Here is a 27,991-nt window from a genome sequence, read left to right as displayed (position 1 = left end):
AGCAATGGAACAAATTAGCAATCCCTCCTTTGCAATAGCAAAGTAACAACAGGATTGAAATATAGTTGCAGAGTAGTTAAAAATACATTCCTTATGTCTTGCATTCCTGTGTGACTATTCAGTGTTAGCTACACAGATTCTCCAGTATCCTGAAGAATAAAGGCAAAGGAACAAACTGCAACTAGAAATAACTCCATTTCTCACTGTCTTCAAGGTCCTCTCCTACATTTGAGACAAAATACCTCCTAGACAACTGACTTCAGTAAAACAAAAATCGCTGAATTCAGTGCAGTAGGAGCTAAAGGACTCATTTTCATCTGCTCTTAATTTCTACAAAGATTGTTTTAGCTTGCAGGACTTGGCAAGAGCAGAACCCAGTCCTTCTGCTTGCAAAAGGAGCAAATGTGATGTGATTTAGGCAAAAATGTAGAAACTCACAATCTCTCCAAGAGCCTTTGTTCAAAGCAGGCACAGCTGAGCTACTGAATTTTATCAGACATGAGGCTCTACTGCATGATTTTTATTCAGTTCCAAAAGTTACTAAATCCCTTAACGACCATTTTCTGTCAGAGCTCATTCGTAAAAATTATTTATGATTAAATCTGTAGTAAAATCAATTAAGGTACAACATTCTTCAACAATACAGTTGATTAAAATCAGCTTCACGCATAAAACTTTATACAAACCACTTTAAAACAGCAGTTGTCATTCCAATCACATAAAGAAGGGAGACTATAGATATTCCACATAACAGTACTTTTATCCTGGAGATCCCTCTCAGTCTGGGTACAGCACTAGATATTCCATCCTACAGCTGGTATCTGATACACAGATTATGCTTCAGGTATACTAACAACAATCTTGTCTTTCAAACGAGCTTCACAACTGGAAAGTACTTATGAGGGGAGAAGTCAAATTCCGGAGGAACCTAGAAAGAGAAGATTTAAAACATTACACAGCAGTACTACTGAATGTAATACTCAAAATAAGGGATAGCCTGCAGATAGAAGAAAAACTTTTAAAGAGTAAAGATTGAAAAAAAGTAATCCTAGCTCTTTAAATTAGTATCTGAAAAGTATTCCAACCCAGTTCTCGATATGCCGATCATTCCCAGTAGCGATGGGCGCAAAGGTGTAGAGAGCTGGTGTGCCTCTTCAGCATGCTCCCTCATTCTTCTGTGCCAAGCCTTCGGCAGGAAGCCTGAAGGCCCTCTACTCCCTCTGACCCATGTGGCACCCGCTAATCCTGACAGCCAGCACTCTCCTGACGGTGTTCACACAAGCTGCTGGTACACTTCTACCAATTACTTCTTCCTGCTCTTGAAGAATACTTGTATTTGTACATGTCGTCCCACATGATCTTCCCAATTTTTTTTTTCCCGAAACATTTAGAAACGAGAGTTTTCCATATTTAAGTAACTACAACAAACTATTTCCAAGGGAAAATGGATTAAGTTACTTTCCCAGTTCTTTCAAGAGTTAGAGTAACTATGGCCCAAATGTGCTTATTCAGCTGTAAGAGATCTGTGGTAGCATCGCATATAATAAATACTACATTTCACATTCAATTCCACTGGCATTTTCTTACCTTAGAGTCTTTTTTGTGGCCTCCTGCCAGCAGCTTCATGACCACAATATTGGGCTTAGCAACTTTTAGAATTCGATTGACCTAAGGACAAAACAGTAAGAAGTTTTCAAGTGAAAGCATACGACTTCAAAATTATTTCAAAGCTAATACTCAAACATTTACATACTCTAACAGTACAGCAGTCCTCTTACAGTACCTGTTTAACAGAGGTCAGGGTGTTTTGGATTTGCTTTGAAGTATAACAGCTGGATTAATCAAATTTAATGAAGGGGTTATTTTTTAAGAGTCACTTTTTTTATTCAACAGACCACAGAAACCACTGCTCTCCATGCTTATGTTCAAAAATTGTTAAACTATGGCAAGTTCTGAGGCACTCATCCAAATAAAGGTTTAGACAGACTCTAGGCATCTACCCCCAACACTGTGATCCAAACATGATGAGAATCGGATACTCAAGTATCAAACTGGTGCCTTTTTACATGGAAGCGCTCTGGACACACCCAAACTACCTTGAACTACCCTGTTAACCTCAACCAGATAGCTCATGCGTCAGTACCACCAGGACCCAGAGAACAGGCAGGGATTCCTAAATTATCAGGAGAACCACATCCCGTAACTGTTCTTAACCTGCTCAGATGTCAGAATAAACATCCTCCTTGCTCCACAACACAGTCACAGGCACTTAGTTTTCAGGCTACAGACAGAGGGAGAAATTCCTACCCGTGTTTACAGCCCAGTGCTGAAAAAACTGCTCCAAGAAACAAGTGCCAGACTCAATCCTCTTTTCAGCCCAGTGACAATACAAACCTATTTTTCCTACCTCTCAAGAGTATGTGTGAATTACCTGGTTCCAGGAAAGCAAGGCAGGCATGTGTCACCTTCTTGTTAAAACTGATACACTTTTAGAATAGGGCCAGAAGGCAACATGCAAGAAGGAACTAAGTTACTATCTAGCACGTCAGATACTCAGAAGGGAGAGGTTTCACAACACTGAGCCCAACCCTGATTACGTTATCTAATGTACCAAAACAAACCACTGTGTAAGATGCCACCACTCTCCTTTGCTCACTCCTTAATCAAAGCACTCAGCTTTGCTCAGCATTTTGACACAGTATGCTTTGGATCTCAAGCAGATCCAGCTTAAAACACTTACTCTATTATGAGCAAATACTCCTTTTTCCAGTATTTCAGTCTTACCTCATAGTCTGGATTAGGAATATTCTCGAGAATCATTTTAGCTTGCTGGAAGTGTTTGCTAGCTGCCATGTAGAGATCTGATGACTGAGGAGGTGGGCTGTACTTATTTAAATCAGACATTTCCTAGTGTGTTACGGAAATACATAAATATATATTAAAGTCAGTTACCAACAAACTGTATTTTTATCACCTTAAATGAAAATAAAGTACTCTATTCAAGAAAAAAAAGTTATGTCAACAAAATAATATTTTAAGAATACCGAAGTTGAGAACATTTATTTTAAATGGCAAATACCAAGCAGGAATATGCTACTTAATGATTATTTTATAGTGCCACAAAATGCAATGAACCTCTCATACTCTTTAACAATCCCTCTCCTGAACAACTTGTCATTCATTTGCTTTAACAGTGCTATGCAGCAGGGTGTGAAATTACAGGGAAAAACAGGAGGGAAAAAAAAGTATATATTGTTTACTCAAATCAAGTTTACAGCAAGTAATATGCTGAAACTGTTCAAAACTTCATTTTATGTATTTTTTTAAATATAACTTTGATACTTCCAACTTTTTTTTGTCCAGATTAGGGATAAAAAAACTTCAGTGACAATGAGGAAGCCATGATAGTCTTAATTTCCACTCCACTAAATTAGGAAGAGTGACTGGCATACAAAATAGTACAGTTTCAGTTCAGACAGACCTTTAGAAACTTAGAAGTCTGGCCACCAGAAATCTCAGTTCAACAAGAAATGTCCAAATTTCTGCACCTGAGGCAGAGTAACCCCATAAATCAGTAGAGGCTAATAACCAGCTGGATGAGTAGCGGGGTTACTGTGAACACCAAGCTGAATACAAGCCACCAAGGTGCTCTTATTACAAATCAGACAAGCCTCACACGGGACTATGCAAGCAGGAGTATGACCAGCAGATTGAGGAAGGTTATCATCCTGTACTCAATATCTGTGCTGTGATATCTGAAATACTGCATCCAGTGCTGGACCCACTCAGTTTAAAAAAAGATGCTGAGACGGGGAGATGATGGGGGGCCTAGAGCACACAACCCACCAGGGGAGGTCAATGGGCCTGGACTTCTTCAGTTAGACAAGGAGGATGTCAATGAGTGATCTTAATAGCAGCCTACAACTACCTGAAAGGCAGTTACAAAGTTGTCAGAAGACAAATGCTCCTTGTTAATGGCAGACAATAAAACGCAGGGTGGGGAGAGGCCACAAATTGCGGTGTGGGTAATTCAGACTGGACATTAGGAAAAAAGGTGAATAGTGTAGGCCTCAATCAGGTTATCCAAAGACTAAATGGACCAGAAAAAGTAACTGGATCAGATTAACCAAAGAGGTTGGAAAACCTCCATCCTTTGATTTTTTTCAGACTTGGCTAGACAAAGACACAGCTGATGTGATCTGTAATGCTACCTCAAGGAGGAGACAGGACAAGACAAACCTCCACTGGTCCCTTCCAGCCAATGCTTCTGTGATTTCACACTCAAAATTACTTTTGTTTCATTTTCCTGTTTGCTTGCTGCAGTAATAAAAACATGGTGCTATATAAAACACAGCCAAAAAGTCTGTCAATAGACTTTCAGGAGATTTTATTTTCATGCAAACTAACACAAGCATCTCATAAACCGCCACGTCAGACCAATTTTTAAACACCTAAGAGTTTAATTTCAGTAAGAATTCAAGGCAATGTATTTTCCTTGCAAACAACTAAAGCTAGAACTCCTTGCCATTTTGAGTTATGCTTCAATATGAACTTTGAGATATTAAACGCTCTTTTTACAGTGAAACAATGTCTAAAGCAGATGAGCAAATGGCTTTTATAAAAGCATGAGTGGCACCACGTTTTAAGATTACTCACTTTAAACTGCAAGTAGTGCACTGGGGGTGGTGTGATAACACTGTTGAATGGAGCAAACCTGTGCTCATAGCGAACTTGTTCACTATCCAGTTCAAACTTAGGTTTTCTTACTTTGCCATCCATGTCAAATGCGATCATTGTCTAAAAAAGAAGGGACAAATGCAGTGAAAAGTGTTAGGTTTATGTCATATTTTGCTGTGAGCAAGATGAAAATTATGATATAACTATAGCTGGAAGGACAGAAAAATAGTAGAGAATTTACCATATCATGTTATAAACCTGAACTTCATTTCCAGTCCCACTAAAACCAAAGAAGGCATGCAATGTATGCTTGATTCCCATTACAAAAAAACTGAAGCACTGTTCAGCAAGCAAATACATTACCTTGTACATCCCAGCACACATATTTTGGTACGCTTGACTCATGGTGATCTCTCTGCTGAGAGGGCGAACTGCAAATTTCACATAAAAATATTTTTTTTAATTCAACATAAGTACACATAGTAATTTCAGATCAAAACAGTTCTTTCAAATTTTCAGAAAGTGAGAATTATCTCAATTACACTTTAAAATAATGGAAGAAAACTGAAGCATAAAAAGCATGGACATGCATTTCTGCTCACCTGGCTCCTGATTATACAAAATATCTCAAGACATACTTAACAGTCACATGAACACCATACTGGCCTTCAGTGAAATAAACCCGTCCAGACAGTCAATGGCATTAGCATGTCACTATGCAACACTAAACACCAGTCTAGAATTTAAAGCTTATAGTTGAGAGGTCTGTTTACTTAGTTCATGGATTTTTTTTTTTAAACTTTTAGGACTAAAGTAAAAGGTTAAAGCATTTTTATCCTAATAAGAAAGATTTTTATCCTGGTAATATTGCTTTAATGTCCCCTTTAGCTTCCAGTATTTAACTAGTGCCAAATTGCCCCACACTTGGCACCTTTTTAAGAAGCATAAAATGCAGTAGTAACTTTCTGAATTTCTAGAGACAAGGGAATTCAATTGATATGACCTTGAGCTGTTCGTAACTAATTGTTTGTTCCTGATGACAAGAACAAACACACAAAAAGAAGAAATAGCAAGGAACAAAAGAGAGCTTCTGCATGGTGTTTATCTGCAGTGTTAATGCTAAGGTAACTCCAACATACTACAATCTTGGTAGCCACTTAGACATGGCAAATCTGTATCAAATGCTATTTAGACTCTGGTTTTGGATGCCTTTTTGGTAGCAGGCTTACGGCTCTGACCACAGAGCCAGACTTCTTATGATACAGGAAGGGAAATTCTCCTTTTCTCTCATGCATACACACCAGAGAAAGCATGAGTTTCAAAAGGGGCTTTTGCACAACAGTACTACCACTGAACTGAAACGGGGCAACTCACCATTGTAAAATCAAGAAACATGCTTGAACACCTTCTGAAGCCAAAGAGAAATTACAGAAATACACTGAAAGTTCAGTCTTTGAATCTAGCTACAGTAACAAAAAAAGTAATTCTCCACGAATTATAGACTGTAAAAAGGTAGTACTTTTCAAAGGTAATTGCTCTGGACCTGTTAATTACATCTCACAGGATCCAACACATAACACAATTGGTGAAGCTGTGAACATAAATGAGTAGGTTTTTCTGAAAGACCTATTTAAAAGTAAGTAAATAAATAAATGGGAAATTCTTACACAGCAACCGACTTTTTTAGTTAAAAAGTTTTACATTCAGCCTTCATAAACTTCAGGACATTTTTCCTACCCACATCAGTGTTGACTCTATGCATTTTGAATTTTAATTTTACACGGCTGCATGGAGGGGAAAAAAAAAAAGTCTGAGTTATACTGTACACCTAGATACCTTTCTTCTTTTTCTTTGTTTTCTTACTACTACGGCCTTTCTGTTGTTCCTCCATTATTCTCTCCTCTGCCATTTGAGAGCTGTCAGCGCGGCTCAGTGTTGACATCAACCAAGCATAGAGGAACTCTGATAGATACCTAGAGTAAAAACAGTATGTAGTTGTTACATGCTACAGTGCGAAACGTATTCATAATGCACACGTCCTCACTGAATGCCAAGTCGTTTACTCAAAGAACTAATAGCAAAGGACAACTTTTAGGGCAGTTAAAACTCTTTGTTTTGCATGGCTGAAATCCAACAGATTAGTCTGTGTTCTGTTTTGGAATTTTTTTTAAACAAGACTCTCTACAGATTCAACCATAGACAGCTCAAGTGAAGCTTCTTATTATTTCAAAACCCAAATAAGATCAAATTTTTCTATAATTCTTCCTTCTCCCAGCAAATGAAGCATTTTTTTTTTAAAAGATACTATGTTAATACCTTTTCTACTTCTGCTAGGAACTACTGTTTTGAGAAACAAGGTTACTGCTGATTTGTTTCAAGCATTAAAAAGCCATGAATTACTAAATAGAAGGGCCAAGCCCACAGGAACAAGAGATCCACATTGCAATTCTTTAAGAGAAATCTTTAAGAATTCTTTAAGAGTGATTTCTTAGTAAGCAGAAGTAGGTCCAATAAATCTCTAGACTGACTTCAAATCAAAAGGAATAGGGAAAAAAGAAGAAATTACAGATCTGGAGCACATGAAGAAGAAATAATACTTCGTAAGAAGTCATAATTCAGAAGAAAAATTACTGATTATGAGTTTCATTTGCACATTCCCCCTCAGAAATTTCCTCTCTTTTTTGTTCTTCACTTGCAGTAAGGAGATAAAGCAGGTGACATCACAGTTCCAATTAAGAGTGATTTTATTAAAATGGTGGGGGGAAGTATGGGCAGGTAAAAAAAATACTGTCTCAACAGAAAACTTGGTATTACTTATTGAGGTATTCCTTAAAGAATATTGCCATCTTCTGGTAACTATCTGGAGTATTATTTTTCTCACTTAATGCTTAATCCACTAATGAAACAGCATAAGAACATAATGAAATGCACTGAAGTTCAAGTCATTTGAACTGGTCTAATCTCTCAGAGGGAAGGCTGACTAGCTTACCTAATAAGAGTTCATTGGTAGCTTCACAGAAAAAATAAAAAATAAAAAATCCAAAACCACTCCCCCCCCCAAAAACCCTAGAAACCAAACCACCAAAATACAGAAGTACTTTAACATAGGAAGGTTCAAACATCAAATTTTTAATGCTGAATCAAAAATGAACCATCTAAAATCATTTATCTTTTGGACCAAGCCATCAACTATGAAAAATAATTTAATGTGAATGGAAGTGGAAAAGTAAAAATCATTTTGACTCCATATAGTGCAAGCATTTTCACTAAAGGCAGATATCTCTTCAGATAGCTTACAGAATAAGATGTTATTTTTACCAAGTCAACTTTCAGGTTACAGTCACAACTTAAAAACTTTTAAAAAATATTAGTGATCAACAAGACTATTGATCTTGACACTACAAAGACAGAAAAGAATAAAGGAAATTGTTTTCCTCATGCATTCTCTTGTCTGCCAAAATCTGCATTTTTTCATTCATTGTCATTAGAAGACATTTTTAAAAAGCTAGATAGAGAGCAAATTGCTACTTTTTTAAAAAAAAAGTACACTATTTTGTTAAGTCTTGAAGAGAGACCAACAGATTTTTTTCTCCACATCTAATTTTATTAATGGGTAAACTAAATGCTGTGTTGAGCAAGCTTGAGATTAAAAAATCATAGTTGAAGTTCCTCCTTTAAATATTTGCAATTATAGCTCTGTGGGAGCATCCCTCCTCCAACAGCTGTCAATAAAGCATCCTCTTACCAATATATGTAGTAATATTCATGCATACTGTAAAGTTCCAACTCAAAGCCACTCAGAAGATACTGTATCATAATACGAAGGTTATGATATAGGACCCAGGTGCCCAAGCAAGCCAAATGTTGCCTTTGTGGTTCCTGCTTCAGTAACATACTATGAAGTGCTGCATCTACTTTCTCTGCCTATTGAAAAAGAGAGCAAATTAACAGACCGGGGAGGAAGAACATTTGACTGAAACAGCATCTAAATTCTGCCAGAAATAATATCTTAACAAAATCTGAATACAAATTGGGCTGGTAAAGCCATGCTCCAGACCAAAAGACAGAAATATGTTTTTACAGATACTGCCACCTTTATAGACTAGAACTGTCAGAAAACTGGAAAGTTATTCACATAAGTAAACTCTGCTGCACAGAGGAAAAAAATATTCTATACAGTAATACAGCAATAACATTAGGGTTTTTTAAATATAAAAATTTAAAAAGTCTTTATCTATAGATTGTTAGCAGTCATGTGAGCACTGAAACTCAGAACCCATTACAAGCTGTTATTCATTTTGCTATATTGGCAATAATTACTTTTTTTTTTCTTAAAAAAATCCAAACTAGCTGCATTGAAAAATTACATTTATAAGCTTAACATGCAAGAAACACACTGTAGCCCACCAGAGAAGCTACAATATTGCCAAGACCAATTCAGTCTTAAAAAGTAATTGTATAGAAGACATGAAGTCTCCCACAGCTGGAATATTATCAGTCGTCCTGAACAAATCAATCCATATAACCTGTTAAAAGGTGAAAAAACCAGTGTATCTCAGCTGCAGTACTGCAACAAACTCTCAACAACACTATCTTGAGAGAAGCTGGAGCACACAAAATCTCCCCTCCAAGTTCCTCGACTGTTTTCCTTAGCATGCACATCTTGGAAAATACTTTATTTCACACCTCTCACTGCTGAAGAAGTACATTTTCAGCAAGTGAAAATATACCTTTCCCTGTCATCTTTCCCATTCATGAGAAATGTTCAAAACCAGTTGGAGCACATATTTTTAAGAGTTACTATTTAATTTACATATACTTTTTAAAAACATTATAAAATTTTGCAATTTACATCTTACATAGCTATAAGACTGAATTTTCACAAGTGTCTTGTAAACACAGTTCATCTATCTCTCCCTTGTTACATCTTGCAGACTGACAGTTACAAGCAGGTTAGAGACTACAAGCAGTAGAATTACCATTAAATTACAGACACCAGAGCAGGTTTCCCCGAAGTCTACTTATTGGACAAAGTTAATCTTAAAAAATGGAATACCTTTTTGTTCAACAAATCTAACAGAAAGTCCTTGGATGCATCCTACAGACTTCCTGGGCTGCATTTTAGGAATCCTCATCCAAAGATTTTAGGACAAACAGAGGAGTTGCTTCGTTCATCTAGAATCTAATACCACATGCTCCACTCTGGTAGGAATATACCCAGAAAGAAAATTTGCTGGCCTGCTGCCTAGGACATTACCTCATCCTGGAGGGTGGCAAATTCCTCGAGAATGTGACCCAGCTTATCTCTCTGACGAGCTCTATTATGTCCGTGGATTTGAATCAGACTACAGAACGGCTGAAAGAGACGAAGTGTAGGTTTGAATTTTCAACACAACTTTGAAACTACAGGAGGAGTACTATGATGTCAATTTAGGCACCTGTTCTATACATCTGTATTAGGAGATGGGTTCCTTAAGGCTTCCTGTGGAGTGCAGGCTGGCAGGCAAGCAAGCTCTTTGGAGCAATGCAAGAGCCCATTTCTCTGTACACAAGTCAACATGAGATTGAGTGAGCACCCTTTAGGAATCTGGTCAGAACAGAATGCTCGGAGTAAGAGAGAGATTTCTTATGCCTAAATCCATGTACCCAGGTGGTCAAGAAGGCCAACAGCATCCTGGCTATTGTATCAGGAACAGTGTGGCCAGCAGGATAAGGGAAGTGATCGTCCCCCTGTACTCAGCACTGGTGAGGCCGCAACTCAAATACTGTGTTCAGTTTTGGGTCCCTCACTACAAGAAAGACATTGAGGTGCTGGAGTGTGTCCAGAGAAGAGCAACAAAGCTGGTGAAGGGTCTGGAGAGCAAGTCTTACAAGGAGCACCTGAGGGAACCAGGGTTGTTTAGCCTAGAGGAAAGCAGTCTGAGGGGAGACCTTATCGCTCTCTACAACTACCTGAAAGGAGGCTGCAGTGAGGTGGGTGTTGGTCTCTTTTCCCAAGTAACAAGCAATAGGACAAGAGGAAACCACCTCAAGTTGCACCAGGGGAGGTTTAGATTGGGTATTAGGGAAAATTTCTTCACCGAAGGGGTTCTCGAGCATTGGAACAGGCTGTGCAGGGAAGTGGTTGAGTCACCATCCTTGGAAGTGTTTTAAAAGATGTGTAGACACAGTATTTAGGGACATGGCTTAGTGGTGGACTTGGTAGTGTTAGGTTAATGGTTGGACTTGATGATCTTAAGGGTCCTTTCCAGCCTAAATGATTCTATGATTTTCTTAGATTTCCATTGTGCTGCATTCAATAACTGAATCTTTAAAAACAATTTTTAAACTGGAAAAAATGTGAAAATAATTTTCTATTTACTAGTGCTACGTATCTGTTTTGTGACCTGAAACTGCCCTGTAAAGAGGCAGTAGGTGCAGATTTCTAATAAAGTGAAATGTTAGTAAAAAATCTGGAAGCATAATACAAGATACAAACAGCAATAATTATACTGGCTTTTTAAAAAGTGTTACCATTTTAAGATGACCAACTTCTGCAATTTTGCCCTTATGTCAGGTGTCTAAAAAAACAGGTCTCATTTTCAAATCTTGAAAGTGCTCATATACACATAAACATGCTGTAATTGGAATGAACACTTACTCGAACACAATGTGTCACAAAGGAGTCAATGTAGTCCTTTGCCTGGTGATTATTATAAAGGCAACACCTAAAAGGGAAATATCCACATACATACACGTTTATGAATGTCACCAGTCTATGTAGCACAAAATTAAAAAAGAAACATGAGTGCAGCAACAGCAACTGATTCCTTCATAGATAAGTACTAGTAAGTACAAAATGTGTATGTTCTTTATATGTCTGTCCCTGCTTTTGTAAGCAGAAATATTTTTTCATCAGACATGTAAACACATGCAAGCAAACTCAAGATCCACTTACTTTGGAGAAAGTACTGGAGGACTGACAAAAGACCTTAAAGCATCTTTTACCATGTCTTGCATGAGGTGAGTGCCAAACACCTTCTTGTTATCTACCAGAAAAGTTGTCTGAAAGTGAAAAAGTGTTTTTAGAAACATGTTTTAAGTTAAAATCAACGCTTTAGAAATTATTAATAGAAAGCTCTTACAGTATCTATATTATATCAGAAACTTGTAAGATTGCTTTAAGAATTAAAATGGTTCAGCTAAGTACAAGGTTACAGGCTCAGAAATAGAGGCATACTGAGATTTGTCACTTCTGTCATATTCCCATGACACAAAATACAGCTCTATCACTTGCATAAGACAATGCATGCAAAACCATTTTATTTCTTGGACTTTAAAGATGATTAATCAGACAGATGTTTCTGAAGATTAACGTAAAATAGGTTATGTGGTTTGCCTGAAGGCAGATAAAAGGTAAATCTTCAGAATAATGCAGACTTTTTTCTACCCCTATAGATACTACTGCTTTCATTGGTCGTGTCTGATGCTTATTCCACTTTCCTCCATGAGTGCTGTGTCCCTTTCTTAAGTGGTTCTTCAGCAGCTGGAGAAAAAGCTCTGCTGTCAGGTACCCACAGGGATGGCATAAACACATGCAGGGGAAAGTCAGAACACACACACTATGAAAACATTTTACTCGCCAATAGTTATACTCCATTGGCTCTATACATGGTTTAATAGGGATCAATGGAAAGAAGTTCTGACATCCAGGGACACCCTATTCAAATCTAAACCTCCTGTAAGGAAGTATATTTTACTCTGAGTTAAGGAATATATAATATACTCCCACGGTAAGTGAAGCAGTGAGAAGAGCAGTAGTAGCCTGTTTTGCCCTAGCCATCAGTTTTACTGCTGTAGCAATAGAGGCAGCCTATACACGAAGTTCAGTCCAAACAGGGTGGATGAATACAAACACCAGGCCCAGACTGAGACAGCACAAAAATGCATGTACAGGCCCAGCTTTATGGCAGAGAAAAAATTTTAACACTTTGTGTTTTAATTAGCATGCACTAACATGATCTAAACAACAGTATTTAAAAATGTTTTAAAAAATTAGATCAGAACATAAGCCTCCATATACATAATACTTAAGTACCTCCAGAAAACTCTTTACCACTTGTATATCATTAAGTGATATGCAAATAATTTGAACATTTGAAACAAGACAATGAATCCATATTTACAATGAATGCAGAAGTATTTTATTCAAAGACATAGATTAGGACTTGCCTGTAACAGGGATCTTGAAAGAACGCATGGTGATTGCTCGCTAAACTCACAGAAAAAATCCTAATTCACATTTAGGAAAAAAAAAAAAGGACAATTCAGGTTAATATGCCAATTTTTTTTATATATATATACACACACATAAATATTTACATTTTTATACACACACATGCATTTGCATTTTTATATATACACATATATATACAATTGTACCTTTATTTTGTATACACACTCAGACATAGCATAGCTTATGCAAATTGTAAGAAAGTAAGCATGAATAATTTGAACAAACCAGAAAATATTATGCAGCTAAAACCTATTTTTTCTGCAATTACTTCTATTTAACAGAACAAAAGGTTTCTAAATTTTCTTCTTCAGATGCAACAATTAGAAGGAGTACAGTACAGAAAAAAGATACTGTGAAACTGTTAAGATCACAACATAACCAAACCAGGTATGTAACAAAACTGCAATGTTTAACTGGTATCAGATGCTTCATGCAAACACTGCTCTAATTAACTTAACAGGAAAGAGGAAGACAAAAAATTTTTGCTTGATCTTCGAACTGATGTAACTGTGGCTCTTTCCTCAGTCAGTGAACACACGTATGATAAAAAGCATTTCAAGCATTTAAGTGTCTTCTACTAAATGTAGGCAGCAACTGAGAATAACATCACTTACGAAAGAATATAAGCAGGTTCTTAACTTTATGCCTATTCAGGGAATTACATGCTTAAATAAATATGTATTAAATGCTCTCTTGTGTTATAGGTACATATGCAGAATACTGCTTACTGAATCTGAAAAAATCAGGAATATAGCAAGGAATTATATTCTGCTACTGCAGATGCAGCTCTTCAACCAAAGAAAAAGTTACAAGGAAATGAACTTGCTTGTGCTCTGCCACTAACATGCATAATTATTTAACAGATTATAAGAAAAATGGGAGGTTTGAGATGGTAAAGGTCTTTGTCAAAAAAAGAAAAATACTAAGTATCAGGAAAGACAGCACATTTTGAAATTGTACAGAACAACGGGAAACACTGGAAGATTTATACATACAGCTCAATTTTTTCTCCAGTAAGCAACAGCCTGTATATACAGAACAATTTTTTCCAAGACACATTTTAAGATCTTATGTTTGGCTATAAATAAGAAATATTCATGCTTACCAGTATACAGTGCAAATTAGTTAAGTTGACTACTTCACATACAGTTTTTATTCGGTCTATTAGTTTGGAAAAATAGTTGACCATTTCTTCCCTTTTAATTATTTTTGCATATCGAGGGAAAGTTGGTGGCAGCAGTCTCTGATTAACAAGGGGCTCAAAACCCATCATAATAGGATGATCTAATGAAGGAAGAAGGGAGAAAGAGAAAGAGAAAAGGGGGGGGAGAGAGAGAGAAAAGCTGCATATAAGCCGTGTTTTTGGAACTCGTTTCAAACTTGAAAGTATAATACAAATTATTCAATTAGCCAAAATGAACTTTTTAACTGACAGTTAACTTCCAAAGATGCTAACTACCCAACCGAGACAATGATTACTATTTACAAAAACCCAACCCTCAACACCTCAGCATATACTTGTAGACGGTGAGGTGGTGTTCTCTATTTTAAAATGGCATACTCACTGAATCAAAGTGCAATGCACTTAATCAAAAGTTCACATTATCTCTGGCTTCAAAGTGACAGTATTGCTTTCAGGAGAACCATCATGTAGCAAAATAAAACTAAGATCAAAACAATGCAAACCTATAACAGTTTGTATAACAACTATTGTTAGTTCAAAGTAAATAGTCATTTTTTTAAATACACATAGATATTAAAGTTTATCAAGACAACGCATGTAAGAAAGGGAAAAAATGATAAAATTTGAAACATACCTCCTTTAGTGGTATCATTCTGTGCCTGGATACCATGATGCAATGAATTGTGAATGGCAGAAAGCAAGTCAGCTGCCTGAGTCATTAGTTTCTGAGCTTCTGCAACTGCACTCGTCTGAAAGGCAGGTAACAGTTACTCCCATTATGAACCAACATATTTTGACTATAGAATTAATACTAGTACCAGAAGAAAGAATGATATTAGGATTCTAATGTTTGCACACAACCGGTTCTGAAAAAAACAAACCACCCAGCAGATTTTTGTGCAGTAAACTGTTCTTTATATTTTACATATCTATACATACATTTATACCATATTTTCTGCAATATAAGATAAGCCTTAACAATAATTACAACTGAAAGTCTAGTATACAGTACATGCAAGTCCTCTACTTTTGATTTTGAAGAAGCAGGGTGGTGGTGGGGGAAACTCCACAAAACTCTTTGCCAAATGAAGCAGAACTCCAAACTGCAAAGAGGAAAAAAATCTCCTATGATTAGAAAATGCAGAATTTTTGAGAATATAGACAAAACACAACCTATTAACCAAAATGAAATTACTATCTAACATTAGAAGAGACCAGATACCATTAGAAATCTTGATTCGTGATCTGCTGACCTGCTGAATTTTCTGATGTCCTAGGAATCCAAATCTGTTAGCAAACTGGGTACCATTTAAAATAGCTCCCTGTAAAATCTAAAATCTTGTTTTAAAAATACTGGACTAATAGTCCCTGATGGAACTTCAAATATTTGAAATCTCCAAGTCAAATTGAAACGTGACTTCTTTTAGGAAAAAAAGATGTTTAAAACCCCCTGAAGATCTAATAGAAGCTAAACAAGATGTTGCTCTGCATAATATATGTTCACATATTATAACATCCACAAATCTATTAAAAGAATAAGCTGCTAAGCAGATCTAATTCAAATCAGTCCATGACGTAAATAACTCACACTTTAAGTAATCAGACTTTAGCAACACTAAGATCATCTGATTTTAACTCATAACAGTTAACACAGACTGAATTTGGTTGTACATCAGTGTAAATCACTTCTTTGTCAGTTTGATTTCTGATATAACGAAGTTATACTCAGAATGCAATTGTTCTCAACCACTCAATCACTTTTTCCTCAACATCAACGTCTATCGATGACACTTGGCTTGCATCTGACTTTCAATTTAATCAAGGTCTTTTAAACTGTACAGCATGCAGCTGCTCCAACAGCAAAATACGTGGGGAGGGACACCATGCTGCTTAAGCAAGAAACTTGTTTATTTCTTTATGAAAATGGAAATAACAATAAGGAATAGACAGATATTTATCCTTGTATACAGAAAAAGCTCTTCAAACAAAATGCTTTGTCTTATGTGACATATAAGCCTACCCCTTTGTCCTAAGACATGCAGTTTCTGCCCTCCCCCCACAGTTAGGAAATCTATTCAAAAAAGTAGGCAAATTGCATGGAATGCTGTTATATTCCTCGTCTCAGACCAAAGAAGTCTAGATACAAATTCAATACCACATGGAAGGAAAAGCTAACAATTCTCTAGAGATGGGAAAAACACTGCCCAATGTCAGGTAACTTCCACAGAAGGGGACTGAACTTGAGAAAGAAAAGTTTTGCTCATGTGTGTGAAAAAAGTAACCCCAAACCCATAAATATTTTTCTTTAAGTGTTCTAGAATGAATATTCTGTCTCTCTGCAAGGCCATAATAACGGCAGCTACTAGACTTCCCTGTGTTTTCTTTAAAAATGAATGAAAACGGAACAGCTGCCATGGTAAGGCCTTATCCAACCCTCTACCTGTAGCAACATCAATTCAAATCTACAGAATCTACAGAGTAATTGCTTGACTTCAGAGAATGGAAAAAAATTAGTTTTTCACAGGATCACAATGCAAACACAGAAAAACCAAAAGAACATACCTCTTTTTTGGTAAATGCTATTAGAACAGTCAGTAGTACCCGGGTAAACTTGACTCTGCTGAACACAGCTAAACACTGTTGATGCTGAAGTAAAAAAATACTGCAAATTACTAAGCACATTACTAATACACATTAAATCCTGGAACTCATTAAAAAAAAATTTATAGATTTATTGAAGTATGCTCTCTAGTCTTAAAAATACAGTATGTACTATGATTCTGAAGAAAAGTTATAGAATTTATGGAAGAAATCTGTACTGCTGTCAGAAAAGCACTAAAACAAAAAATACTAAGATACTTTCAGTAAAGCACAACCACTGGCTGTATAGCTATCTCCTACGCAAATGCCATTCAAATCTCAGCTTAAGTGAACAACTGCAAATTATTAAACCCATTTTCTCTCCGTTTTGCTGAAGATCTACATTTGAAGTAATTTCTGAAGAAAATAACGTTACTGGGAAAGGAAACCCACACCCTTCTAAATCAACCACATCAACTACATCAATTATCAATTTTGCTGGAAGGAGCTACACTGTTTTCACCTTCTCTTCCTACTTTCTCCCTTGACAGTGAGGCTGAGAAGGAACCAAGGAAAAAAGATACAGGATAGATAAGACCACATACTTTGCTAATGGCTTTTTCTTCGGAGGTAGGTGTATAAATGGCAGCATCACCGTTCTGCTGTTGGGATCAGTCCAGAACTCTAGCCCTTCAGAGGACAAAAGCCTACCTGCTAGCCTGGGATTTGCTCAGGGCCATGTTTAGAGCAGCTCAGATATGACAGTAGTGGCAACATTGGTGACACATATTTCTCACAAGCTGGTAACTACTTATTAAAGTAATGCTGTACTAATCCATAAAATCCAGGAAAAAAAACCCGTAAACAATTCATTACTTCAAGTTCAACTTCTGGATCTCTCTCTTCTCCTTGTCGACTTCGAGTGCTCTAGAAGGTAAAGGAATTTCAAATAATTTATTAAAAATTGCAAAGGGAAGCTACTGATAAAATCCCTTTACCCTCTCCAGAAAATCCATCTCTTAAATAACCCTCAAAATAAGTTCTCAAGTTCAAAACCTCTCAATATATAATCTAGGTACTTGAATGATCCAAGACTCTCTCCTACAGTAATGAGACCTATCCCAGTCCACTCTGCAAATAGGCAAGGGAATTGTATGAACATTTATATTGTAAACTGTGGTAAAGGAAGATTAAGTGACTTCCTTAACATTACATAGTATATCTGCATAAAAGCCACAACTCAAATACATATTTCTGTGCCCCAGTCCCGTGTTACCTTTGTATTGGGTTTGCGCGGCAAGGTTTCGGTAGCAGGGGGGGCTACAGGGGTGGCTTCTGTGAGAAGCTGCTAGAAGCTTCCCCTATGTCTGACAGCCAATACCAGCCAGCTCCAAGATGGACCCGCTGCTGGCCAAGGCGGTGACAGTGACAATCAGTGACAGCGGTAGCGCTTCTGCGATAACATATATTTAAGAAGGGGAAACAAACAAAAAAAAAGGCCTGGGACACGAACTGCAGCTAGAGAGAGGAGTGAGAATATGTGTGAGGAACCACTCTGCAGACACCAAGACCAGTGAAGAAGGAGGGGAGGATGTGCTCCAGGCACGGGAGCAGAGATTCCCCTGCAACCTGTGGTGAAGACCATGGTGAGGCAGGCTGTGCCCCTGCAGCCCATGAGGGTTAACAGTGGAGCAGATATCCACCTGCAGCCTTGGGAAGACCCCATGCCAGAGCTGGTGGATGGGCCCAGAGGAGGCTGTGACCCCATGGAAAGCCCACGCTGGAGCAGGTTTGCTGGCAGGACTTCCGACCCTGTGGGGGACCCATGCTGGAACAGTCTGCTCCTGAAGAACGGCACCCCATGGAAGGGACCCATGCTGGAGCAGTTCGTGAAGAACTGTAGCCCACGGGAAGGACCCACGTTGGAGAAGTTCATGGAGGACTGTCTCCTGTGGGCGGGACCGTACACTGGAGCAGAGAAAGAGTGTGAGGAGCCCTCCCCTGAGAAGGAAGGAGCAGCAGAGACAACGTGTGATGAACTGACCGCAACCCCCACTCCCCCTCCCCCTGTGCTGCTTGGGGGGAGGAAGTAGAGAAAATTGGGAGTGAAGTTGAGCCCAGGAAGAAGGGAGGGGTGGGGGGAAGATCTTCTAAGATTTGGTTTTATTTCTCCTTACCCTACACATGTTCTCACTCCTCCCTCCTACTCAGTTTTGACTGGTAATAAATTAAACTGATTTTCCCCAAGTTGAGTCTGTTTTGCCCATGATGGTATTGCTGAGTGATCTGCCTGTCCTCACCTCGACCCATGAGCTTTTTTGTTATGTTTTCTCTCCCCTGTCCAGTTGAGAAGGGGAGTGATAGAGCAGCTTTGGCAGGCACTTGGCATCCAGCCAGGGTCAAACCACCACAATCTTCTACATCATGATTCCACCTATTACTAGTGAAGCAACTATTAAAGAGTTTAGAAAAGTCTGAAGACTTCACCACCTTTAGCTAGAAGGCAAACTATCAGCATCTTACACAAACCATTACAGCAGTTCTTAAAAAAAAACCCACCATTTAATGACATAAACCTGCTGCATTCTTCATAATCCAGCTCCCTCCCCCAAACCTGTGTTAAGTACACTTGAAGTACAATTGACAAGGCAAACATGAGAAAAATACCTTCACTCGCCTTTGCATGTCATCTTCTACATCTTTTAGCATACCTGGAAAAGTCACAGTACAATTAAAAGCTGACAAGCATTCCTAGGTACACCTACATCACTCAGAGGAAAAAAGTTTTGAGGGGAAATAAAGTTTTGAAGTGCTTTACAAACCCATTAGCCAAAGACTAGACAAAAAACAATCTTGTGAGGGATGGTGGGGATGTCTTGCAACAATAGATAAATCAAGAGTACAGACTGACTGATCCAAAGCTAAAGTGTTCACAAATTTTCTCAAAATAAATCAACGGAAAGCTCAAGTGTGTATCAAAAATAGTGCATCAAAAGGCATACATACTTATGAATGTACCTAATAACATATGTATTCATGGCTTCGGAACTACTATGTTGCTTTTTCCTCAACAGCAAGCTGTTCAGATCACAACAAATTGTGAGGCAGAGAAGCAGAATTCAAACAGTGCACTTTCCAACAGTTTGTATCTACCCCAGACCTGGATAAGCTCATGCCTAGCATTTGGTTGGCACATCTAAAAGCACTATTTCTGTTTCTCAGGCATTTAACAAATAAAGACCTGAACCTTTTCTTCAAGGAAAAATAACTTGATCTCTCTTTTACCAAGCCACCGTTTTTCACAAGACTAATAAAAAAACCTTAACATCTGAGATTCCTACCAATTCATTAGGTTTGGTTGAGAGTAACCAACATGCTCACAAGAGAAAGAGACTGATGGACAGATACACAGAAAGCACAAACTGTACCTGTAACTCTAAGATCTGTCACACTGTTGGCCATTTTAAATCCGTAAGTCATTGACTGAAAATCTTCCTAAAAATAAGAATCAAAGCAGCAATATGTAGTGAAATATAAACGGTAGGAGTTGCATTTTCAAGTTGGGGTTTGGGTTTTCTTTTTGTTTGTTTTGGGTTTTTTGGTTGTTTTCTTGTTGTGTTTTATTGTGGGGGTTTTTTTTGTTTGGGGTGTTTTTGTTTAACTACACCAAGTGTAAAAGTCCACTTTTATTCTGCACAACTGAATACACCCATGGTTTGGGTGACTTTCCTGCCCAAATCCAGCTTAAGGTAATTGTTTTCTGCGTAAATCATTAACACCAGTATACCCTTCATAATTTACATTAAGTGCCACCCTATCAAAATCTTACCAGAGCTATGGATGCAAAGTATTACTTCATCAATTTTAGACATAGTCAGTAAGAAGTGACTTGTCCAAGCCCAGAGGAAACAAAAATTGCTCTGGGCACAGAAAACCAGACTCTGACTCCATTGCTAGAGGGACATTTCAGACAAAAGACAATCATGGTTATCTAAAGTAGAAAAATAAAAAATTAAACAGGAAAAAAAACCCAGAAGTAAAACTGATTTAAAATGGTTAGCCACAAGACTTCCATCGCTATTTGAGTAAAATATTTATGTGACTCCAATACTCAAGCAAAATACAGAAAAGAGCATGCAATATCTTCAGTGAAGAAAACTGGATTTGAAAGAGATCAAATCTAGTACTTTTAGGATGATGAACAGCTGCTCCTATAGTATCTTTGAATCAAACACTAACATATTTCTCTAATACACTGTTTTATTTGCGTTACAGAGCCTACATATAATGTTACATATTTAACCATAGGAGATACTGAAACACATACCTCCTCAAACACAGCCGCTTTGTTAACCTTTTCTCTGGCAATATCACAGATTTTTAGGATCCCTAGAGCAAAAGCCTTCATAGCAGGATCTTCTATGAAGTCTGGATTATGAATATAAAGGCAAGTGAACACCGTCTGTGCCAAGGAATGTCCTTCTAACCATGTTATCTAGAGAAAAGGAAATATTAAATGTTTTACTCATGACAGCCAAGGCCTCATTTTTATATCACCGTTCTTCTTCCATCTTCTGTGAGTCATTAAGGAAGTCCCTATCACGGCAACCTTCCATCTAGCAAAAAGGGCAACAGAAGGTCTCTCAATCTTTAGCCTTTGTTCATCTGCTGGCTGTGGCAGCCAGTCAGTTACTAAACCCTAAACACTATCAAATTCTGGCATTGAATAAACTTCTTCCACAAAGTTCATTGCTGGTATCTGTGACTTAGACACAACATTAAGTTATGAGAACATCAGATTTATAAGCTTCCTCTACATAAATACAGAACGAAAAATGCAACTGGCTGTGAAACAACTCACCAATACTCTGCACATTCTCTTCTACACCTTATAGCTTCTTTTCACGATCCCCTCTCCCTACTACTTTAATGCTGCTTTAAGCTACAGGGAAAACTTCACTAATTTCAAACATTATTTCTATCTTGAAATAGCATATGACACAGTAGGATCAGATTTCTAATATGACAACTGTCCCTTTTCAAAAAAAAGTCAGTATTTGGCAGGGGGGAGTGGCGAGGGAAAGAAGACAAATTACGTAACACCATACCAAACATACAGTGACCTTTACATGTATTTTTGGACTAAACTAATTTGAAATGCTGTTTTAAAAACCAAAGTAATTTCATTAATGTCATTTTAAAGAGTCTCTGAAAATAATTGGTATCATTTACTGAGGAAATTAAGACATATACACAAAAAAAAGATGACAATTAACAAACAACTGATAATTCACTCATTTCCTTTCTAAATAGATCTAGGTATTTTCTTTTCTTTCTTCAAAATGGCCCGGTAAGCTCAGTCAATATTGGCTGTACAGAAATGAGCAAGAGTGCTGCAGGTTACTGCACACTCACTTTCCAACACAGTCAAACACTACTATACAGCAGGCAGATACCATACATTTAAAAACCACAAATTATAAAACCTTTTTACATTATTCAAAATGCTACCTGTTCTCTTCCATAATGATTTCTTATAATAAAAGAAACCAAAATTCAAAGTTATGGCTCTTACAATAACCAATGCAAATCTCTAAATGGAAATTAAAATACTAAGTAAGTATTTTCTGCTTGGTCAATATTTTTTCTTGAGTTCTACTGTTTTTTCATTTTCTAAACTGGTTAAAGGATTATATTTTGAAAGCAAAACCACTAAGAGCAGAGAAATGCTTACCAAACAACAAAAACATGTATCCATTATTCCTACCAGCTCAGGTGAAGTGAGATCCTTTATTTTAATGGTGCCATCCTTAGAAAAGAAAGAAAAAAAAAAAAAATTAAAGACTATGGAAGCCTAGAGGCAAAATACAACTTATTATTTGTACAGCCAAAAAGGAAATCTCAATTTGGTTAAGACTTCAGAATATTGGTATACCACTGGCTTTACTGATCAGCTTCATAATGTGCCTCAAATCCTGAAAAACTTTGCTTTCCCATCATTGTGTTCAACACTGACCAAATACAAAGCTGTTCAAAGAGAAAGCTAAAACAAAATTTCTGATTTATGAGTAGCCAATAGAAGTTTAAAACCAGTTAATTGTCAACATTTAAATCCCAAAACAATACATATAATCACAGTAACGATTAAACAAGGAATAATAACGCAGGACCCATTCTTTGAAAACTGCTTTTTACACCGCAGATACTCATACCGAGTTTTAGTGCCTTCAAGGCCAGGACCAAGAAGGCAGCAACCTTAGTTCTTTCATTGTATTTGTCCAGTGTATGCAATTCTGCATACATTCTACATGACTTAGATGTCCAATATTTTGCACAGAGTTCTCCTGGTCCATTCAAAACAAGGCCCACAGTAAATCTTTTTTTCACTCCGAGTGCATTATTTTTTCCAAAGTAACAGAAAGTCTTTCAAACTGCCTCCACCTATTTATCTTCACCATGCATCAAAAGTTAATCATTACTGTCAATGTTGTTAAATTAGCCAGCTTCTGTTCAATGCTAATGAACTGACAGTCTCAAAGTGTTAATTTCCAGCTTTTGTAAGGAAGCTGGTTTCTGTTCAGCTTAGAGGGACTAACCCACACATCTTTATATAAAAGACACATTTTGGGGAAGCACAGGGTGACTTGCAAAAACATTTCTGAAATTTATTTGAGGTATCAATACCCAACAATTTCACAGCACTTTTCACTGGAAGAGTTAGCATCATTGTGACAATGTAGGTAACAAAAAAGGTAAACATCACAAGCTCTTTCTTACTTAACTATCCAAAATAAAAAACGAAAAAAATTGATTTCAAGTAAAGACTGGAAACATTAATTATGTTCAATTGTACTTAACTGCAATTTGATAAAACTCTATCACACTTTTACGAACAGTGTAGGCAAAACCAGGAAAGTCCAACGAACCTTAATAGCTTGCTCAAAGTTAAGAACCTTTCTGTTAACTTGGTTTCCAATCATACCAGCATCCATCTTGGGATCCATCATTTCAATGGCTGACATGGCTTCAAAAAGACCAAAACTAAGAACACCAATAAAAAAAAAGTTCTGAATATAATTATTTTATTTTATACAAAACAGTCTTCACAAACTAATGTAAAAGAACATATGATGACAAACTGACTACATTGTATTCTGACTACAGACATTTAGGTAAGGTATGTGAACATTACTACTGATCTTTAGACACCATGGTTTTCAGGAATTTGAGGATCTCTCAACAAGTAAAAAAGAAAATAGATGCCTAAAAGTAGAAGAAAATTCTTAGCCTTTTTTTAAAGCTGAAGAACACTCCTGAGCCAAATATCCCATTACTAAATCTATGCACACTTGTTGCTATACACCTCATAATGACATTTTAAAGATCACATAACATAATAAACTGACATTAACTGAACAGGCTGGTTTTTATTATGCTAAACCCAAAAATCCAAGTAAGATATGTCCCCCACAAACTAATGACAATATACATGACACACACTGACAGTAATATACACTGAATATACCAACTTTGTTTAAAATGGGCATGTTAAAAAAATTGATACAAAAAAACCCCAGCATGTGACAACACTTCTCTTGTAGTGAGAGCATAAAAGCTTGTAGGGGAACCACGCCAAATGAAGACTGGACTAGAGAAGAAGGGATATAGTGCCTCACCTTTAGTACATGTGATATTCATCAGAACTGCCACACAAGTCTTTATTATATAAAGAAGGTTATTGTGCGTGGCACGTTCTAATTCTGGAAAGTGTATTTGCTCTGAAATGCTGTTATGTGTAAAATTACACCTCAAAAATGTGCTTTTATCCTACTGAGTAACTACTTGGTAACATACTTGCACACGTTTTTAAGCAGGTTTGTATTTAATAGTGTGCTTCTGTTTTCTGAGCTATTAGTCTTAAACAAGCACTTTTTCCTTGATGCAAGTGAACAAACCCACGTGGCTACTTTTATCTTTAAAATATCTTAATCTCCTGTCATCCTTTAATGAATTCAGCAAGATTTTAGCACATACTTTTTTTGAAATATATTTTTTCTTAATCTGTAGAGATCTCAGTTTCCGTTTTAGCATGTCATTTAAGAGTTACGTTAAAGCACATGGATCATTTATCCTAAAGTTGTTAGAGGCAACCAAATTTCAAAGTTTAAAGTCTTTCTGGCATTTTTTTAATAAAAGCATGTGCATATAAAATAGTTCAGTAGGTTCAGTAGTGTCGACAACTGATCATAAGATGTGCTATAAACTTCAAAACTACATCGATTAACTGAAAATGTAATGTTATACTGGCACCATGAAAAATGTTCAGCATTCATGCAGGTGCATCATATACATACTGCTGAGGACCAACGATACCCTGAATACTTCAACTATTTTATTTGAAGTAAAATTTTAAAAAAGCTTAGTTGATTCTGCATGACTTGCCTATTAGTAGAGCATTAACATATTTGCACTAATCCTATCTAAAAACCAGAACTATCCCACAGACATACTTACAGCTTGTCATGAAGCAGTTCTCCTAACTTCAGCTCTACAAAGGAATAGAACAGGATAAATAATTACAGTCATCCTTCCAGCGCAACTTTTCCAGGATAGTCTTGTCACTCACTGAACAGTCTTATGCTAAGAGAGAACAAGGTGTGGGAAGCAGACCAGACATTTCTACCCCACCTTCATTTGCTTTTACTTACAAAGCACTTTCGAGACTGAAAGGCTAAAAACCCCCCAGTTGTTCACAGTCTTTCCTCATCCCTCTCTGTTATTGCAACAGTTAAAGGGGTTTTAGAATTACCAAATAGTAACGTCTGAGCAGCCTGGAACACAGGACAGCAGTTTTCTGTGCTCCTTTATGCAAATGTCCGATTTTTTTCCAGGGGAGTTTACTGAAAGGCTTGCTTTTCCTCATTATTTTTAATGAAGCCTTTAGACATATTTGGTGGGTACACAAACCACGTATATGAGGGAATTATTTGATACCATATGGAAACTGTGTTTATCATTACGCAATATTGTGTGTGGTAAGTTGCAGTTTTATATTTATTTTTCCCTAATGTAATCATAAAATCAGTTGAAAAAATAAACTAGCACTAAATCTAATAACAATAAAGGTACTATTTAAATGGAAGCAACTGCTTCCCCGTGACTGGGATGCACTGCATCTCCTCAGCAGCTCAGCCTTGCTTCAAAAATGAAAAATTATGCACCGACCAATTAAACGTATAAATCACTGGACCTTACAGATCTAAAAATGCCCAGGAAGAAAAACAGAGTGTTGATTCTGCATGGATGAAAGAGGTTTCCATTTGGCACAGGAGATAGGAAGAAATCTTTGTAAAGAAAAAATACAGGTGCAAAAATGCGTAAGACGGAAAAACATGACTTAAAAAAGATATTTATGTAATCTGGAAGAGGAAGCAAGGTGAGGTTCTTCTGACATTTCCAACCTCATAGTAGGTTAAACACAGGGAAACACAGAATCAATGTAGTCCATTCATCTGGAGCTTGAATCTGGGTCAAACTATTGCTTAAAACAGCTCAAAGAACTACACTTAGTCCTCCAATGGATTCCAAGTTTTCTCAGAACACAAGCAGTACCACTCACCTCTACAAGCTTCTTCAAAATCCTGGGTTATATCTATCCAGCTTGTATTACTCTTTTCCATCTTGTCAGGCATACCGAGTTCCCATCCTGAATCATCATCTTCTACTGAAGCTTTCATAACCATGATACTGCACCTTTAAATCCGTATCAGAGACACTGCACATTATGCACAAATTAGAGAAAGTGCTTCATGGGAGTATTTTTTTTTTCTTTTCAAGAATCAGGTGAGAAAGGGAGACTTACTAACCTGATTTCATTTAAACAGCTACCATTACATAAAACCAGCCAAAAAAACTTATTAATAAAAGTTCTTTTTAAAAAATGTTTTCTTATTCACCATTTCTCTACAACTAGCTTGTAGGCTACGAAACCTCAAAACCTAAGGACACCAAAACTTTAGGGAGTACAGAGCTATAATGAAGTGTACTGTCAAACTGGAAATAAAACAGCAAACAAAGTCAAGAAATTCTCTCTTAAAACAGATACAGATATCACAATTTTTTTTGTTATTTTACACTATGAGAGATACACGTCCTCCCACCACTCTGTGAAAGGAAATAAAAAGAGGGAACTGTAAAACTGACCACATACAAGTTCATTATTCATACAAAATGTATCCAAAAACAAATTTGTGAAAATGGGCAGATTTCCTCTGACTTCTTCAGCAGAAAGTAACAAGATCAACACAGCAATGTTAAGCAACTTCAGACCGGAATATAATTTTTAAACTTTACCAACTAGTTATTACGAACTGTTTTCGTGCTTTTGGAATCTCATGACGCGCGCGGCAGCCCTGACGAATTTTACATTTTGCCAGTCAGTCTGCCTTTGAGACATCAGCAATGCTAAATTTCTCCTCATCTAGTGGAGGATCTTGGAAGAGACACCTACGAGCCTGCGAGCTCTAAAGAGCTTAACGAAAGCCGCCGCAGAAGCTTTAAGCACAGGGCCCCGTGACATGAGGCCTCCCAGGCACCGGCAATTAACAAAAACAAAGGGGGGGGGGATCAAACAGATTTTGAAAACTAGTCCAGCAATCCCTTCGCCCAAGCAACGCTCAGCTTCCCTGCGCCCCGTCAGTATGTCACTAGCTCTCAAGCGACCGCAGGCACCGCCAAGCTTAGCGGGCTGGGATGAAGAAATACGTGGGAAACTAATTAAAATAAATGGAAATCACTCTTGAATTTCAGACATTAAGGCCGGCACAGCCAGATCCTCCCGGGCCCTTCTCTTTCCGCAGGCCACCCGTCCCCAAACGCAGCGCCGTCCCGGCCCCTGCCGCCCCGCAGCTCACCGGGCCCTGCTAAGGCACGGGGCCGGCGGGCAGCCAACTCCCGCCGGGCACCAGCCACGGCGAACGGCGGCCCGCTGGCAGGCCGGCCGGCTCCTCCGCCCCGCCGCAAGGGAGGGCCCAGCGCGCCGCCCGCCCCGGGGCAGCGGCACCGCCGCCGCGGCCGCCCGCCGCCGAGGACTCCTTCCCCCCTTCCTCTGCGGGGCTGGCTCTGCCCGCGGCCCCGGCGAGGCGGGAGGCGGTGGCACGGCGCGGCACCCCCCGTCCCCGCACTCTCCCCCGCGCCGGGCAAGGGGCCTCACCCGCCGCGCCCTGCGCCGCCGCCCCGCTCCCTCTTACCCGCTGAGCCTGCCTGGGCCGCTGTTG

The 27,991-nt window shown here is 37.9% G+C and overlaps 1 protein-coding gene across 2 annotated transcripts; it reads right to left on the bottom strand.

Annotated features, from left to right (window-relative positions):
- Positions 1–73: 73 nt before the first annotated feature.
- NAA35 (N-alpha-acetyltransferase 35, NatC auxiliary subunit) lies at positions 74–27,991 on the bottom strand. Of its 2 annotated transcripts, XR_012831858.1 has the most exons (24): positions 27,965–27,991; positions 26,335–26,468; positions 25,230–25,263; positions 23,642–23,756; positions 22,450–22,524; positions 21,043–21,210; positions 20,144–20,210; positions 19,383–19,426; positions 17,592–17,642; positions 16,698–16,781; positions 14,770–14,884; positions 14,058–14,236; positions 12,889–12,948; positions 11,615–11,721; positions 11,318–11,384; positions 9,935–10,033; positions 8,423–8,601; positions 6,514–6,650; positions 5,041–5,108; positions 4,657–4,797; positions 2,785–2,907; positions 1,588–1,668; positions 1,086–1,313; positions 889–928 (listed from the first exon to the last, which is right to left on the bottom strand). XR_012831858.1 is itself a non-coding variant. In XM_075726338.1 (23 exons), exons 2-23 carry the CDS (start codon positions 26,456–26,458, stop codon positions 869–871), a joined length of 2,178 nt encoding a protein of 725 aa, XP_075582453.1. In that variant the 5' UTR covers positions 26,459–26,468; positions 27,965–27,991; the 3' UTR covers positions 74–868. The 2 variants fall into 2 exon arrangements, 1 of the variants encoding a protein (XP_075582453.1); XM_075726338.1 differs by lacking the exon at positions 1,086–1,313 and having other exon boundaries at positions 74–928.

Source organism: Pelecanus crispus, chromosome Z (genome assembly GCF_030463565.1).
Source record: "Pelecanus crispus isolate bPelCri1 chromosome Z, bPelCri1.pri, whole genome shotgun sequence".
NCBI classification, from domain to species: Eukaryota; Metazoa; Chordata; class Aves; order Pelecaniformes; family Pelecanidae; genus Pelecanus; species Pelecanus crispus.
The sequence above is the reverse complement of the archived record's forward strand: the minus strand, read 5'-3'. Positions and strand labels throughout refer to the sequence as shown.

Bases quoted from the DNA above. Each gene is read 5' to 3' on its own strand.
- NAA35 (XM_075726338.1), bottom strand. From the start codon at position 26,458: ATGGTTATGAAAGCTTCAGTAGAAGATGATGATTCAGGATGGGAACTC. The intron at 22,525-23,641 runs GTTCGTTGGACT...TTCTTTTCTAAG, and splicing joins ACTTTGAGCAAGCTATTAAG to GATGGCACCATTAAAATAAA. The intron at 10,034-11,317 runs GTAAGTGTTCAT...CGTCTCTTTCAG, and splicing joins TTGTGACACATTGTGTTCGA to CCGTTCTGTAGTCTGATTCA.